General features: G+C 44.3%; 1 protein-coding gene across 1 annotated transcript in view; it reads right to left on the reverse strand.

Moving 5' to 3' along the window:
• LOC138675574 (solute carrier family 22 member 4-like) overlaps positions 1-18,296 on the reverse strand; it is a 124,738-nt gene that overhangs the window by 49,677 nt on the left and 56,765 nt on the right. Inside the window, exon 2 of the mRNA XM_069763938.1 lies at positions 5,678-5,781. Coding sequence (XP_069620039.1) covers positions 5,678-5,781 — 104 coding nt within the window. The remainder of the gene's footprint in view (positions 1-5,677; positions 5,782-18,296) is intronic.

Consider the following 18,296-nt stretch of genomic DNA (forward strand, 5'->3'; position numbering starts at 1 on the left):
AGAAGGTGTTTAATATGTTAGCTTTTTCCTCGTCATCTACAACCATTCTTTCCTCACTATTTTTTAAGGGGCCTACATTTTCAGTTTTTATTCTTTTACTATTGATATAGTTGAAGAACAGTTTGGGATTAGTTTTACTCTCCTTAGCAATGTGCTTCTCTGTTTCCTTTTTGGCAGCTTTAATTAGTTTTTTAGATAAAGTATTTTTCTCCCTATAGTTTTTTAGAGCTTCAATGGTGCCATCCTGCTTTAGTAGTGCAAATGCTTTCTTTTTACTGTTAATTGCCTGTCTTACTTCTTTGTTTAGCCACATTGGGTTTTTCCTATTTCTAGTCCTTTTATTCCCACAAGGTATAAACCGCTTACACTGCCTATTTAGGATGTTCTTAAACATTTCCCATTTATTATCTGTATTCTCATTTCTGAGGATATTGTCCCAGTCTACCAGATTAAGGGCATCTCTAAGCTGTTCAAACTTTGCCTTCCTAAAGTTCAATGTTTTTGTGACTCCCTGACAAGTCCCCCTAGTGAAAGACAGGTGAAACTGCACAATATTGTGGTCGCTATTTCCTAAATGCCCAACCACCTGCAGATTTGTTATTCTGTCAGGTCTATTAGATAGTATTAGGTCTAAAAGTGCTGCTCCTCTGGTTGGATTCTGCACCAATTGTGAAAGATAATTTTTTCTTGGTTATTAGCAGAAACCTGTTGCCTTTATGGGTTTCACAGGTTTCTGTTTCCCAGTTAATATCCGGGTAGTTAAAGTCCCCCATAACCAGGACCTCATTATGGGTTGCAGCTTCATCTATCTGCTTTAGAAGTAGACTTTCCATGCTTTCTGTTATATTTGGGGGTTTGTAACAGACCCCAATGAGAATTTTGTTACCATTTTTCCCTCCATGAATTTCAACCCATATGGACTCGACATCCTCATTCCCTTCGCTAATATCCTCCCTTAAAGTGGACTTTAGACAAGACTTTACATAGAGACAAACCCCTCCTCCTCTCCGATTTTTACGATCCTTTCTAAACAGACTGTAACCCTGTAAGTTAACTGCCCAGTCATAGCTTTCATCTAACCATGTCTCGGTTATTCCCACTATGTCAAAGTTACCTGTAGATATTTCTGCTTCTAGTTCTTCCATCTTGTTTGTCAGGCTTCTGGCGTTTGCGAGCATGCAGTTTAGAGGATTTTGTTTTGTTCCAATCTCCTCACTGTGGATTGTTTTAGAAATGTTCTTACCTCCCTTCTGAGTATGTTTTCCTGGGTCGTCTTTGTTCGAGTCTAATGTTTTTCTTCCCGTCCCCTCTTCTTCTAGTTTAACGCCCTCCTGATGAGTGTAGCGAGTTTTCTGGCGAATGTGTGTTTCCCAGGTTTGTTGAGGTGTAGTCCGTCTCTGGCGAGGAGTCCATCATACCAGTAATTCACACCGTGGTCCAGGAATCCAAATCCTTGTTGTCTGCACCATCGTCTTAGCCAGTTGTTTGCATCAAGGATCCTGTTCCATCTCCTGGTGCCATGCCCGTCTACTGGAAGGATAGAAGAAAAAACTACCTGTGCATCCAGTTCCTTTACTTTCTTCCCCAACTCTTCAAAGTCCTTGCAGATTGTCGGTAGGTCCTTCCTTGCCGTGTCATTGGTGCCAACATGTATCAGAAGAAATGGGTGGACGTCCTTGGAGCTGAAGAGCTTTGGTATCCTATCGGTCACATCCTTGATCATCGCACCTGGAAGGCAGCATACTTCTCTTGCAGTTATGTCCGGTCTGCAGATGGCTGCTTCGGTGCCTCTCAGTAGTGAGTCTCCCACCACCACCACTCTTCGTTGCTTCTTGGCTGTACTTTTTGCTGTCACTTGTTGCTGTGTGCCCTTTTCTTTTTTGCTTGCTGGTATTGCTTCATTCTTAGGTGTGCCATCTTCATCCTCTACAAAGATTTGATATCGGTTCTTCAGTTGTGTGGTTGGTGATTTCTCCATGGTCTTCTTGCTTCTTTTGGTCACATGCTTCCACTCATCTGCTTTTGGAGGTTCTCTGACACTTTTTGCACCTTCTGTGACCAGTAGAGATGCTTCTGTTCTGTCTAGAAAGTCTTCATTCTCTTTGATGAGTTTCAAAGTTCCTATTCTTTCTTCCAGACCCCGCACCTTTTCTTCTAAAAGGGCCACTAGTCTACACTTCTGACAGGTGAAATTGGATTCTTCTTCTGGTCGATCTGTGAACATGTAGCACATGCTGCAGCTCACCATGTAGGTTGTCACATCTGCCATGTTGCTCCTAGATCCTGCTGACTTGCTGTGTGTTTTCCTTCTTGTGTAATCTACTCAGCCAAGCTCTCTTGCAATAATGTCCTACAGGCAAAAATTCGGCGCGCGGTTTGGTGATGCTTTCGAAGCAGCTGGTCCCGGCTGTACCCAACGATCTTCTAGCTTAGGGAGACTTCGCTTCTCCCAGAAGGCACCTGGAATATGCAAATTAGCCTCCTGAAGCTTGAATCCCTGGTTTGGTGATGCTTTCGAAGCAGCTGGTCCCGGCTGTACCCAACGATCTTCTAGCTTAGGGAGACTTCGCTTCTCCCAGAAGGCACCTGGAATATGCAAATTAGCCTCCTGAAGCTTGAATCCCTGGTTTGGTGATGCTTTCGAAGCAGCTGGTCCCGGCTCTACCCAACGATCTTCTAGCTTAGGGAGACTTCGCTTCTCCCAGAAGGCACCTGGAATATGCAAATTAGCCTCCTGAAGCTTGAATCCCTGGTTTGGTGATGCTTTCGAAGCAGCTGGTCCCGGCTGTACCCAACGATCTTCTAGCTTAGGGAGACTTCGCTTCTCCCAGAAGGCACCTGGAATATGCAAATTAGCCTCCTGAAGCTTGAATCCCTGGTTTAGTGATTGGACAAGCTTCAGAGAATTGCTTGCAAGTTCTACTGGAAAGAGCTTGTAAGCACTGCGCAGCGGAGGCCGATTACCTAAGCAATAACATTCAATCTTTTAATAACAAAGTAAATTGCAAAGTTGCTTGTTCTTACAATCACTTTGCAATTTTACCTCTTAAAAGACAAGAGACAACTCCTATAATGTCTGGAAGGCTTGGAACAAAAGTCTGCAGTCACTCTATTGACTGCAGATTTGTGACTGTGCAATGCGCATGCTGTCACGATTCTCTGTTATTCAGATGCGAGCGGGCGGTCAGGTGATCACATGTATGTGATTAGCATACTTGCGGTCACATGAAGACTATATTCTCTTCCATTTTTCTCACTTCTCTTCCAGTCTAGTCAGCATGTGATCACACGCTGTCATGATTCGGCAGTCTGCAACCACAGAAACTGACTGCAGACTTTTGTCCCAAGCCCAGACAGATGACCACTTTACAAAGAAAAAGGATGTTGTGCAGAACAGCGTATTGTGTAATATACACTGCACAAAAAATAAAGGGAACACTTAAACTATGGGCAGCACGGTGGCGCAGGGGATAGCACAGCAGCCTTGCAGCGCTGGAGTCCTGGGCTCAAACCCCACCAAGGACAACATCTGCAAAGAGTTTGTATGTTCTCTCCGTGTTTGCGTGGGTTTCCTCCGGGTACTCCGGTTTCCTCCCACATTCCAAAGACATACTGATAGGGAATTTAGATTGTGAGCCCCAACGGGGACAGTGATGATAATGTTTGCGAACTGTAAAGCGCTGCGGAATATGTTAGGGCTATATAAAAATAAATATTATTATTAAAAATAAATATTATTAAACAACAGAGTATAACTCCAAGTAAATCAAACTTCTGTGAAATCAAACTGTCCATTTAGGAAGCAACACTGTTTGACAATGAATTTCACATGCTGTTGTGCAAATGGAATAGACAACAGTTGGAAATTATTGGCAATTATCAAGACACACTCAATAAAGGAGTGGTTCTGCAGGTGGGGACCACATCTCAGTACCAATGCTTTTTGGCTGATGTTTTGGTCACTTTTGAATGTTGGTTGTGCTTTCACACTCGTGGTAGCATGAGATGGACTCTACAACCCACACAAGTGTCTCAGGTAGTGCAGCTCATCCAGGATGGCACATCAATGCGAGCTGCGGCAAGAAGGTTTGCTGTGTGTCAGCATAGTGTCCAGAGGCTGGAGGCGCTACCAGGAGACATGCCAGTACACTAGGAGACGTGGAGGGGGCTGTGGGAGGGCAACAGCCCAGCAGCAGGACCGCTACCTTAGCCTTTGTGCAATGAGGAACAGGAGGAGCACTGCCAGAGCCCTGCAAAATAACCTCCAGCAGGCCACGTGTCTGCACAAACAGTTAGAAACCGACTCCATGAGGATGGGCTAAGTGCCTGACGTCCACAGATGGGGGTTGTGCTCACAGCCCAACACCGTGCAGGACACTTGACATTTGCTACAGAACACCAGGATTAGCAAATTCGCCACTGGCACCCTGTGCTCTTCACAGATGAAAGCAGGTTCACACTGAGCACATGTGACAGATGTGACAGAGTCTGGAGACGCAGTGGAGAGCGATCTGCTGCCTGCAACATCCTTCAGCATGACCGGTTTGGGAGTGGGTCAGTAATGGTGTGGGGTGGCATTTCTTTGGAGGGCTGCACAGCCCTCCATGTGCTCGAAAGAGGTAGCCTGACTGCCATTAGGTACCGAGATGAGATCCTCAGACCCCTTTTGAGACCATATGCTGGTGCGGTTGGCTCTGGGTTCCTCCTAATGCAGGACAATGCCAGATGTCATGTGGCTGGAGTGTGTCAGCAGTTCCTGCAAGATGAAGGCATTGAAGCTATGGACTGGCCCGCCCATTCCCCAGACCTGAATCCAATTGAACACATCTGGGACATCATGTCTCGCACCATCCACCAACATCACGTTGCACCACAGACTGTCCAGGAGTTGGTAGATGCTTTAGTCCAGTTCTGGGATGAGATCCCTCAGGAGACCATCGCTGACTCATCTGGAGCATGCCCAGGCATTGTAGGGAGTCTATACAGGCACGTGGAGGCCACACACACTACTGAGCATCATTTCCTTGTCTTGAGGTATTTCCACTGAAGTTGGATCAGCCTGTAACTTCATTTTCCACTTTGATTTTGAGCATCATTCCAACTCCAGACCTCCGTGGGATATTAGTTGTAATTTACGTTGATAATTTTTAGGTTTTATTGTTCTCAACACATTCTGCTATGTAAGGAATAAAGATTTACAACTGGAATATTTCATTCAGTGATATCTAGGATGTGGGATTTTAGTGTTCCCTTTATTTTTTTGAGCAGTGTATTTCTCTACAGTATCCCCGCTCCTGAAAAGTGTATGGCTTGTTCCAATGTACCCTATAGACATTTTTGTGTCATGTACGTACTACTTAGCAAATGCTAGTCTGTTGGTTGATTACATCTTTTCTGTCAGCATAAAAATTAGTGATTGTCGGCCTCACTCCTCCCATGTAAGCAGGAATGTGATGTTATAAAGTAAACTGTAAGGGGGCGAATGATCCCACTAACAACCATCCATCGTCACACAGTTTACACATTCACGATGCACAGCGCTTTCATCTGCCATTGTAAAAGGACCTGTAGATACGATGCCAAGTTCTACCCCGGTCTCCTTTCATACTTACTACCACGGCCTCCATTCATACCTACAACACATCATTCTTGGAGGGGAGGGATGTAGCCACATTACCTGTCTGAGAGCTGTCCAGAAACAAATGACCCCAAAAGAACACCAGCGAAAAACAAAGACGTGGTCAGCGGCCCCTTCCAGTCGTTGTCACAGACTATATCCCACTGTAAAATAAAATGGCAAATGAGCTAAAAAATATGATCTAATGGTTTCCCACATTGTTACAACACAAGTACTTCTGGTGCACAGCGACAGATGGACATATATACAGAGCTCAGGTAAGAGTAGGGAAGGGTTCATGCCACTCAAACACATGATAGTCTATGGGTGCTTTCATACCGGTGGTCTCCAAAAAACTCCCACAAAAAACTAACTTATTTCCTAATTTGGTCCAATTTACAGGCCAACATTCCCATTCTAGTTAATGGGATATGTTTCATCCCTGTGCTGTGCATTAACTCATGAAGCGTGAATAAAGCCTGAAAGAATGAAAGGTATGAAGCCAAAACTGATGCTTCTCTCTCCTCTTATCTCACTCCAGTGTTTCTACATATTGTGCTAAATATGCAAAAACAAAGGAATTTCAGCATCATTAATATGTTAGAATACATTTCCAGACAAGAAGCACATTTATTAGAATAATCTGGGTGTCAGATTGTGTGGCAGTGTTACCCCTTGTCGTATTTCCTTAGAGTAGTTGGTACTTTTACGTTATTATGATGATAGAGGTAGACTTGGGTTACATAAAAACACACAATATGTTCTGTAATTGATCAATATCACCAATATGTCAAGTGTAAAATCATTCTTTGTAATAGTTGGGTGAGGTGTAGTACCTCCATAAAGCCCGGAGATGTCACTATTGTAATATCATCCACTCACTGAATGTGAAAAATACATTCTCACGGCCTTTTCTACATTGTGTCCCAAAATCTATCTGAAGTTTTGTTTTTTCCTGTTGTGGGATTAAAGCATTCTATGCAGGAACACAGACGCAGTATAGAGATCAGATAGCGCATGGGCCTCACCCATCACAACTGTCCTGAACAGATCAATGGTCTTCAACTTAGGCAAAATGAAAGCCGCCTTGTGATTGGTCGCTGTGGCTGATAAGTGAGGCCCCGTGTGTTTTTGGGAGATCCGTTCCTGCTGCAGTTACTCCTCGCATCGTCTGCAGCTGGGGCCATGTTGGGGAGGGGTACACTTAACATTTGGCTGCTTTTACTACTTCCCTAAAGTAAAGAGGAAGCAATGTTGCCACTATCGGAAATGGGTTCTATTACTCATTTACCAAGAGACTGAAACAAACCCAATCACACACACGAGATATGTCGGCCCCCTACTAATAAAGTAGATGCAATCTAGAAGCCCCTTCTGGATGTAGTTCATACACGGTGTGCTGTGATGGGACAGAAACGCCTGGGTAAACCCTCTTTAAGTCATTTTTCTGTGTATCTTTGTGTTTTTGCATCTCCAAATTCATCAAAATGGCACAAGATATTTGATTAAATAAAAGTTTTCTTATTTTTTGCATCGCATTAGAGTAAAATGATACACAATCCTTTTCTAATGAGCTTTAGTATGTTAGTCTTCAACTGCATGCAGTAAAAAATAGATTTTGTACCCCACTGAGGTTTGGTATAAATTGACAAACGAGACATAAATGAATCCATCCAAAACTAAAAAATGGTCCACTTTTGAGGATGCAAAACAAGCATACACATGTAAATAAGGGCGGAAATGGCACCTGCTTCCTGAGTGAAATTATAAAACCAAGCTTACCTGTCATATGAGGGCAAACCTACTGTATATATCCAAAGTTGACACCAACCACACAGATATGAACCCCACGTGCCACCACCACAGGGCAAGAGCTTGGCAAAGCACCATCTAATAGATGTGCCTTTCTGGGAGGCTGGGGGCTGCCATTTTTAGGTTAGGGGGGCCAATATCAATGGCCCCATACCAGCACTGATCACAGCGCAAGCGGGGGGTGGGAGGTTTGGGGGGAGAGATGGGAGCTGTCTTCAGCACCCGGTGCCAGGGAACAGCGATAACAGTACCGTGCTGATTCCCAGGTGCCGGTACGTGACACAAATGTCATCTGTGTGTCAACAGAGTGTGAGACGTTTTGCGGCAGGTGCTGCTGTTAAAAAAACAGGACATGTTAACATAGTTTGCCCACGGACACATGGTCCATGGAAACACACTGACGTGTGCACAGACCCATTCACTTGAATGTTTCTAGGTGTGTAAATGTCTCTGGTACGTGTGAAAATTCACCATATGTACCAGAAACACTGACGTCTGAAAGCGCCCTAAAGCAGTTACGGTATGTCCACATGGGATGGAAATGCTAAGTGCTTTCCATGGTGGGGAGATCTGAACAAACACATGCTGCAGAAATTTCTGTTACGGACATTGTCCTGAGCTTAAAGGGAACCTGTCAGCAGATTTTGCCGCTATAAGATAGGTCACTGCCTTTCTAGGCTTATATACAGCATTCTATAATGCTGTATATAAGCCCCCAATCCGACCTGCAAGTGAAGAAAAATAAGTTATATTATACTTACCCGGGGGCGGGGGCGGTCCGGTCCGATGGGTGTTGCAGGTCCAGGTCTGGCACCTCCCATCTTCTTGCGATGCCGCCCTCCTGCGCCATCGCTCCCCCAGCATCGGTGCTCCTGCACAGGCGTACTTCTCTGCCCTGTTGAGGACAGAGTAAAGTACTGCAGTGCGCAGACGCCGGGAAAGGTCAGAGAGGCCTGTCACCTGCACCTTGCAGTACTTTACTCTGTCCTCAACAGGGCACAGAAGTATGCCTGCGCAGGAGCGCGATACCAGGGAGCGATGAAGAAGCAGGAGGGTGGCGTTGCAAGAAGATGGGAGGTCCCGGACCTGCAACACCCATCGGACTGGACCCCTCCCCCCCCCCTTCCCCCCCAGTGAATATAATATAATACATTTTTCTTCCCTTGCAGGTCGAACTGGGGGCTTATTTGCAGCATTGTAGAATGCTGTATATAAGCCCTGAAAGGCGGTGGCCACATCTTACAGCGGCAAAATCTGCTGACAGGTTCCCTTCAAGATGTGAGGCTCTCCCCGACAAGCATTGCCTTATTGAGGTACATATGAATACAACTAACGATGCACAAAAATCATTTTACCAGCTACATATAAAGTGAATAGCTTCAGGACATCAACCAAGAGTGCCAGGCTCAATAAACTGTATGATGACTCAATGCTGGGATTATGATACAATACAGTATGTTGTAATCCAGCCGATCCTACTGAAACGCCCGGAAGGTAAATAGTAGCGAGCTTAGTTCCACGAGGTGAGTATCCATGTGTGTCACTGTGCCTGACAACTCTCTAAAATGTCTTTATGGCTGCTCTCTATCCCACGTTACGAGCCATGGTCTGCTGTTATCTCCAACAGTCACCCAAACCGCGGACGGCAGGAACACGAGCGCGCCAATTCTTGTTTTATCCTTCTGCATCATATACAAAGTTGAATGCAAATCAGAAGCTAAATCAGCATATGATAATATGTTATCCTAGTATGCTTTGTCATTAATCTCCCTCCAGCATCCAGCACCAATGGCTGTCAATGAATGGAAGTATTGATTGTTTACATCCAGAGGCGGCACACTTGCCTTGATCTAGTTCGCCAGCACAGGGGCATCATTGTGAAATGCTAGAAACAATGCAAACTTCTTCCAGATGGATTAGAGAAGGAGAAAGATGAATGTTTTCAATCACTGATATCATTCACACGTTGGGGCCGCAATATGTTGTATGGTACAGGGGCTGCTATGTGTGAACACAACCTAAGGCTGGGTGTGCAGTGAATGCATTCCAGTGTAAAGGAAAGCTGCACCCTGAAGATATACATCGCGCTACATGCAATCCTGAGGGCTACAGCTGTCCCTCAACAGTTTAATATCTGTCATCTCTCGTGTCTCCGCAAGATAAATTACAGTCTATGTACAGGATGCGGTGATTCCACATGGTTCAATGAACACACGCGGAATCACCGCGCGTACAAAAGCCGCAGCGCCATACTCTTAGGGCCCTGCAGACCAGCATAAAATATTATCTGCATTTCCTTCAGAAAACTCAATGATTTTCATCTAATTTTTACATGATTTTGATCTGTGTGCCATTCGTGTGTCCATTTTTACGTCCGTATGACGGCCATGTGAGATCAGTTTTCATATACCTACATTAAAAATGTCCTAGGTTTATAACAAATCTATCAGATGCCCCTCAGATGTTTCATGTGGGATCCAATTTTACTTACTCACCTGTAGACTGGAATGGGTGGGACTCATCCAAGACCTGGAAGAAAGTAGTGCATGCTGCATATTTTTTATCGATAGTTGGATCAAGAGAAAAATCGTTCATCTGAACAGCAGTGTTGAATGATTTGGGTCAGTGTGCTGTCTATGTGCTATCCGTCCATAACCTTTCTACTCCGTATATCTCCAAACTAACCTCCCGATATGTTCCATTACATAATCTCAGGATATCTTCCCTCACGTAATCTCCGGGCCTCCCAAGACCTCCTTATCTCCTCCACACTTATCTGCTCCTCACCCAATCGACTTTTCCCGAACATCCCTCATCCTCTGGAATTCTGTGCCCCAACACGTCCGGCTATCCACCACATTTCGATCCTTCAGATGGAACCTGAAAACCCATCTCTTCAAGAATGCTTACAGCCTGTAATGACCACACGGCCACCTCACCACCACCGGAGCTACCGCCTCACCAACACCGGAGATCCTACAACCCCCGACCTACTGTCTCCTTCCCCATAATCCTGTAGAATGTAAGCCCACATGGGCAGGGTCCTCGCCCCTCTGTACCAGTCTGTCATTGTTAGTTTGTTCTCTGTAATTTATATCTGTATTTTGATGTAACCCTGTCTCATGTACAGCACCATGGAATCAATGGTGCGATATAAACAAATAATAATAATAATCTGATTAAAAGTAGTAGATTGTGTCTGAGTGTCCGCCTCTTGTAGGCATAAAAATGCACAACACAGCGCACGTTCGTTATAGCAACATTATAGTGTATGGCTCTCAGCGCATACGTCAGAATCCCGTTTTGCAGGGGACTTGGGCGCAAGCCCCGACAGGACTCAGGAGCGTACAGAATAGTGCAATGTGAAAGCACACTAAAGGTACCGTCACACTGAACGATATCGCTAGCGATCCGTTTCGTTGCAGCGTCCTGGCTAGCGATATCGTTGAGTTTGACAGGCAGCAGTGATCAGGATCCTGCTGTGACATCGTTGGTCGGAGCAGAAAGTCCAGAACTTTATTTAGTCGCTGGACTCCCGCAGACATCGCTGAATCGGCGTGTGTGACGCCGATTCAGCGGTCTTCACTGGTAACCAGGGTAAACATCGGGTTACTAAGCGCAGGGCCGCGCTTAGTAACCCGATGTTTACCCTGGTTACCAGCGTAAACGTAAAAAAAAAAAACACTACATACTTACATTCTGGTGTCTGTCCCCCGGCGCTGTGCTTCTCTGCACTGTGTAAGCGCCGGCCGGAAAGCAGAGCACAGCAGTGACGTCACCGCTGTGCTTTCCGGCTGGTGCTCACAGTCAGTGCAGGAAAGCACAGCGCCGGGGGACAGACACCGGAATGTAAGTATGTAGTGTTTTTTTTTTTTACGTTTACGCTGGTAACCAGGGTAAACATCGGGTTACTAAGCGCGGCCCTGCGCTTAGTAACCCGATGTTTACCCTGGTTACCAGGGGACTTCGCATAGTTGGTCGCTGGAGAGCTGTCTGTGTGACAGCTCTCCAGTGACCACACCGCGACGCTGCAGCGATGGGGATCGTCATCTAGATCGCTGCAGCGTCGCTAAATGTGACGGTACCTTAAGCGTTTTATCAACAGGCGATAAGGTGTTTTAGCACTGCTATGCCCCCCTGCATACTGCTCCAGCCATACTCCAGCACTGATTGGCAGCTTACTGGCAGAAGACAATGTACACAGAAAGCTGTGGTGTAGCTTTCTGAGCACTGCTGCATCTACAGCAGAGAAAAGTCTCTTTGCATCACAACTGCTGCACCCAGTATTATAATTGATACATCGCTCGCTGGAATCAGTCTCTTTCCCTACGTCATGCGGCTCTGAGACAAGGTAGTAAAAACCTGCTGAAAGATTCCCTTTAATGTGCAGCCAATAACATCGCTCTTGGACCTCTGACATAAACAGTGTCGGTTTTCATCCCTTGAAGAAGCCGTAGCTCTGTATCATATTTATTTTATCTTTATAACATACTGCAGTATGAAGCCATTCGACAATCCAGGAAGTAGAATATCTGACTAGTCACTAAACTGATACATTCAACATAAGGTTGGAAAAATAAGATTTGCTGAGGTTTTTCCTTAAAATATTTTGTCTTTTTCTTAATATGTATATGAGCAAATATACCAGAATAGTACAAAATTGCAGATGATTTATTATTTCCACAACTGGAAATCAGACCAGATGACATTAATTATGTGAGGAGGAAAGGGTTCTCTGGGAATTCTCCATCACAGACCCAGATCAGCTCCATCAGTGACTTGTGTCACTGTAGTTTGCGGTTTTTGCCAGTAGCTGAGGTATCTAAATGCAAAAAGAATGCCCAATAAACTAAAACAATTACTGTACTGTATATTCACCAGATAATGTTAAATGTAATAAAATAAAAAAACACACACAAAAGGTATGTTCTCAATATTTATTGTGGTGCAGTGACCAATCTTACAGCCAGGGGGCGCTGCGTGTGCACTTCAAGATGCACTTGGAGGCATAGTTGTGATGAGACAAAGTACGGCAGAACTGTAGATGGCCGGTATGTGTGTCGCAGAGGAGGACACTCTGCGCTGTCAGTCTAAAGTTATGTTGTGGTCTGGGACCTGTAGTCCCACATGTAAATGTGTAAGTTCTAATGGGAGATTGGCAGGGCTAGATATGTGAGATGGGCGGGACAAACTAGCCACACACACCCACACTCCCACCCAGGGGAGTGATTACAAGTATGTAATGTGACCAGGGTGTGGGTCACAGGGTTCCTGTGTTTGGATCTGAATGGTCCAAGTGCAAGGCCCTGGAAGCCTGTGTTGAAATCCTGGGAATTCCTGAATAGCACATGGTTGGGCTTTGGCACTGAGTGGCCTGTGTGCTGTAGGTCCTGGAAGCACCTAGAGACCGTAGACCTGGACGGTCTGTGTTGAGGACCTGGGACTGACGTGAAGTCAGCATGAGGAGTGGAACTCCTGAAAGGTAACCCCGGACAAGGGGACTATAATATACGGCAGAAAAGCCTATCTGCTACATGAACTCACTGATGTCCTATAATGTTTCGTGGCTGTAATGAAACGGACTGTACCCTATCTGGTTTATGCAGAGTTTAAATAAACCATATGGGCTGATTTGTGTGAGGTACCGTGCCTGAGTGCTTGAATCCTATGCCAAGCGAGTGTCCCGCAAGACACGTAGTGGGTGAAACGCTACATTATAAAAAAAATGCTAAAAAATGTAAATAAAATAAAATAGAAAAATGATGATAATTTTTCATGTTCAATACACATTTTGCTACATTTTTAAAACAAAAGAATACATAAAAATTAAGTATCCTATCCATGTGTCATAGAGAAAATTAAAATCCTTACAGAGATGTTATACAAAGCTTGCACTCACTCTAAACAGCTGCCCCTCTCCTTTTGGAATTAGGTAACTAAGGAAACTTCTAATGGCTAACAGATGCGAGGTCCTGGTTCAGGTAGGTAGAGCAGATTTACGACCAGGATAAGACTTTGAAAAACGTGAAGATCTGGGATCTCTTTGTCTGCTTACTAGAAATTAAGAAGGACATTTACATAAACTGAGTCAATCCAATAGAAAGGAAAATCATATTTTCGGAAACTGTATGAAGCAGCGAATGCAAAACATCATCGGATGCATCGGCATGAGAAACAAAATCGCACTGCCCCATAGTATAACATTGGGTCGAGTGCTATACCACTCGGCCTTGTTATACGCTCGTGTGATCGAGCCCTTAAAGAACCAGAAGACAAGCACCGGACCTGAATAACAGAGCTTCATTCAGTATTTATGTTCAGTATTTCATCAGTATTTGTATGACAAAACCAGAAGTGTCTCAAAACAGGTTTCAATCTTTCAATTCTAGTTTTTCCCTGTAAGTTCCACTTCTGGTTTTGGAAAGGAAACACTGATTCAAAATACTAATGAAATACTCATGTATGAATGAGGCCTTTAGTGCATTGCATACTGTTAGGATTCCACATATTTAACTCCTTCCTTAGTTTTTTATATGACACGGATAACTGCTCTCAAGTCTGGTTATTAAAGGTTTAGTAGTTTTGATATCAGCTATCAAGGGAAACCAGTACCTCTCAAAAATCATCCTATGGCTCAGATAAGTCTCAAAAAGTCTGCACTTGATTGATACAGAACTATGAAACTATGTTTCCAAACATTTAAGAGTATAGCATGGTTTTTTACTAATTGAATTCAGATACTGACATTCTTTTTTTTATAATCCTTTGCTAAATTTGTAAAATAATTTTTTACTGGGAATGATTATGGTTGCCATCTTGCCCGAGTAGCAGACAACGGTTTTGAAATATGCTTTAAAGTAGTCACCCAGAACATAGAAACCTGTAATCTGGAGATGGCACCTTGAGTTCTCTTTAGAAGTGTGGTGGGCATGCTCTTTGACCTTTGCGTAGGTGGGCTGTAGGTGAGCTTTGACCACTAGCTATTGTGACTAATGTGATAAAGTGTTATCTATATATAGGGGTAATGGTGGCCATCTATCTTATCTGCATCTACTATATAATTGTCTAAGGGTCACTTCCGTCTTTCTGTCTGTCCTTCTGTCTGTCACGGATATTCATTGGTCGCGGCCTCTGTCTGTCATGGAATCCAAGTCGCTGATTGGTAGTGGCAAAACGCCCACGACCATTGCCACGACCAATCAGCGACGGGCGCAGTCCGGTGGTAACATGGCCGCTCCTTCCTCACCGCAGTCAGTGCCCGCTCCGTACTCCCCTCCAGTCAGCGCTCACACAGGGTTAATGGCGATGCTAATGGACCGCGTTATGCCGCGGTGTAATGCACTCCATTAACGCTGCTATTAACCCTGTGTGACCAACTTTTTTACTATTGATGCTGTGTATGCAGCCTCAATAGTAAAAAGATCTAATGTTAAAAAAAAAAAAAAAAAAATCATCATATACTCACATTCCAGCGCCTTTCCCGCTCCTCGCGACATACTCACATTCCAGCGCCTTTCCCACTCCTCGCGACGCTCCGGTGACCGCTCCATGCAGGTTCCGGTGGCAAGGATGGTATGTGACAAGGACCTGCCATGACGTCACGGTCATGTGACCACGACGTCATCACAGGTCCTGTGCCCATACCAACCCTGGGACCGGAAGCTGCCGCGTGCACCGCACACAGGGCTAGGACTTCAACGGAGAGTGAGTATATGTTTATTTTTTATTTTAAGTCTGTATACTACATGGCTCTGTGCTGTATACTCCGTGGCTGGGCAATATACTACGTGGCTGGGCAATATACTACGTGGCTGGGCAATATGGTACGTGACTGGGCAATATACTACGTGGCTGGGCAATATACTACGTGGCTGGGCAATATACTACGTGGCTGGGCAATATACTACGTGGCTGGGCAATATACTACGTGGACATGCATATTCTAGAATACCCGATGGGTTAGAATCGGGCGACCATTTAGTATAGGTATAAAGTTGGCCATATACCTTTAATACAGATTGGACGATTAACTATTTCTCCAGAACTCCCTCACTTATGTACACTCGATTCATCTGCACATGCATTTCTTTTCAGCAACGAGGGTGGAATAAGTCGACGTCACATATCTCTATGTAACCGTGATCAAGATCCAATATGATCTTCCATGTGAAAACAGAAATCAATAAAAGTGTGTTCAAAGGATTCATAAACAGATTCTCAAATAGGTTGTCTGATAAGGTTCTTGAATATCTGTTATAAAACAAACCTCTGATTTGATACAGAAGCGGATGACCATCTTAGGCCGGGTTCACATTGCGTTAAACAGCAGCCCGTTCACCACATTCGTGAATGGGCTGCTGACGCAAGTGCCGACATTCTCCATCGCGCTAGCGCAGATAGAGCTAGCAGATGCTCTATCTGCGCTAGCAGTGACGGACCCGGAAATGCTGCAGCCCGCGTCTCAGGGTCCGTCACTCAATGACGGCATATCCCTAGCGCACGCCCATTGTGGGCGTGCGCTAGCGATGTGTCCGACATAGGAATTAATGGCTGCCTTGACGGACTACGTTACACCGCGTTTAACGTAGTGTGAACCCAGCCGTATATGGCCTCCTGTCTCTCCCCCGATGGCAAGACAAAAGAATCAGGCAGTTGAATTTCAACATCCCCAATCCTGTTTCCAAGAGAGCTACCAAGAGAGTTGTCGGGGGCAGAGGGCTACTCACCTCTACATCCAGGACACGAGAGTCTTCAGCTGAGCGTGTTTGTGGGGGCAGCATTCTAAGGCCGGGGGTCACACGTGCAAGAAATCGCACGAGTCTCGCATCTCAATACGCGACCGGAGCGTGCAGCTGCATGTATTTCTATGCAGCCATACGCTCCGGTCCGAGTACCGGGTATTGAGATGCGAGACTCATGCGAGTTTCTCGCACATGTGACCCCTGGCCTAAATGATATAATCATCTTTTCAGATATAACAGAATAAAATCAGTTCTGAGGGTGATTTTATAGCAGGTTTTCACCATTGTTTTTATCAATATACCCGTTAGGCTTTTATATCATTAATATAGGTGGTAATAAAGAGCTTTCCAGCGTCAGGAGAGTGTTTGAAAACTGACCGAATTTCATCCACAAAACTTGGATAATTTGCAATCATATTGTCATTTGTGTGTCTGTTTTTTAAGTCCGTGTAACATCGGAACTTATCTATCAACAGTTTCAAATGTACATGATAAAATCCAGTTTCCTAGGTTAATAATGGCAGTGTATCTGAAAAAATCGGAGGCTATACAGATGACCTGTATGAGATCCAATTTTCTTTACGCACCCATAGATTTCAATAAGAAAGTCTCATCTAAGACTTCTAAAGACTAGAGCATGCTGCGTCTTTTCCCATCTGAACAGCCCTATTGAATTATATTGGTCAGTGTGCTGTTCACATTTCACTTAGACATCACATATAAACAGAGTTGAAAGCAGAATTTTACATACTGTACACTATATACAAAAAACACATAATGCATGTTTTTCCAATATTTGACACGAAATCAGAATACACCTTTCCCGTTTTAGGTCAATTAGTATTACCATTAATTATTATTTGCCAAATGCCAGAATAATGAGAGAGAGAATGTTTTAAGGCATTTTTATAACTTACTGCAAAGTCAAAAGTTACATACATTTCATTAGTATTTGGTACCATTGCACTTAAATTGAATGACTTAGGTCAAACATTTGAGATATCCTTCCACAAGATTCTCACGATAGTTGGTCGGAATTTCGTCCCATTCCTCCTGACAAAACTAGTGTAACTGATCCAGGTTTGTAGGTCACCTTGCTCCCACCTGCCTTTTTAGCTTTGCCCATATATTTTCAATAGGATTGATTTGTGATGGTCACTCCAAAACATTGACTTTGTTATCCTTAAGCCAAGTTACCATTTTGACAGTATGTTTCAGCTCATTGTCTATTTGGAAGACCCATTTCCGCCTAAGCTTTAACTTCCTGGCTGATGTCTTGAGATGTTGCTTTAGTATTGCCACACAATCTTCTTTTCTCATGATGCCATCTATTTTGTGAAGTTGTGAAGTGCACCAGTCCCTCCTGCAGCACAACAACCCCACAACATGATGCTACCATCCCTGTGGTTCACAGTTGGGATGGTGTTCTTAGGCTTCCAAGCTTCTCCCTTTTTCCTCCAAACGTAACAATGGTCATTATTCCCAAAAAGTTCAATTTTAGTTTCATCAGACCACAGGACATGTCTCCAAAAATCAAGCTCTTGGCTCCTGTGTGCATTTGCAAACATTAATATGGCTTTGTTTCTTTTTGGGTAATGGCTTCTTCCTGGCAGAGTGGCCATTTAGCCCAAGTTGATACAGTACTTGTTTCACTGTGGATATCGTCACAATCTTACCAGCTTCCGCCATTATCTTCATAAGGTCTTTTGCCTTTGTCCTTGGGTTGATATGCACATGTCAGGCCAAAGAATCTCTGGGACACAGAACGCGTCTCCTTCTTGAGCGGTATGACGGCTGGATATTCCCATCTTGTTTGTACTTGCATATAATTGTTTGTACAGATGAATGAGGCGCCTTCAGGTATCTTGAAATTGTAGCCAAGGATGAGCCAGGCTTGTGCAAATCCACAATTCCCCTCCTGATATCTTGGCTGATTTCTTTAGACTTTCCCATGATGCTACATAAAGAAGCAGTGTGTTTCAGGTGTGCATTAAAATACATCCACAGGTGTCTCTAATTAACTCAGATGTTGCCAAAAAAACAGAAGCTTCCAAACACATGCCATCATCATATGGGCAGTCCAGAATTGTTTAAAGGCATAGTAATCTTAGTGTATATAAAATTTT

The sequence above is a fragment of the Ranitomeya imitator genome, chromosome 4 (genome assembly GCF_032444005.1).
Source record: "Ranitomeya imitator isolate aRanImi1 chromosome 4, aRanImi1.pri, whole genome shotgun sequence".
Taxonomy (NCBI): Eukaryota; Metazoa; Chordata; class Amphibia; order Anura; family Dendrobatidae; genus Ranitomeya; species Ranitomeya imitator.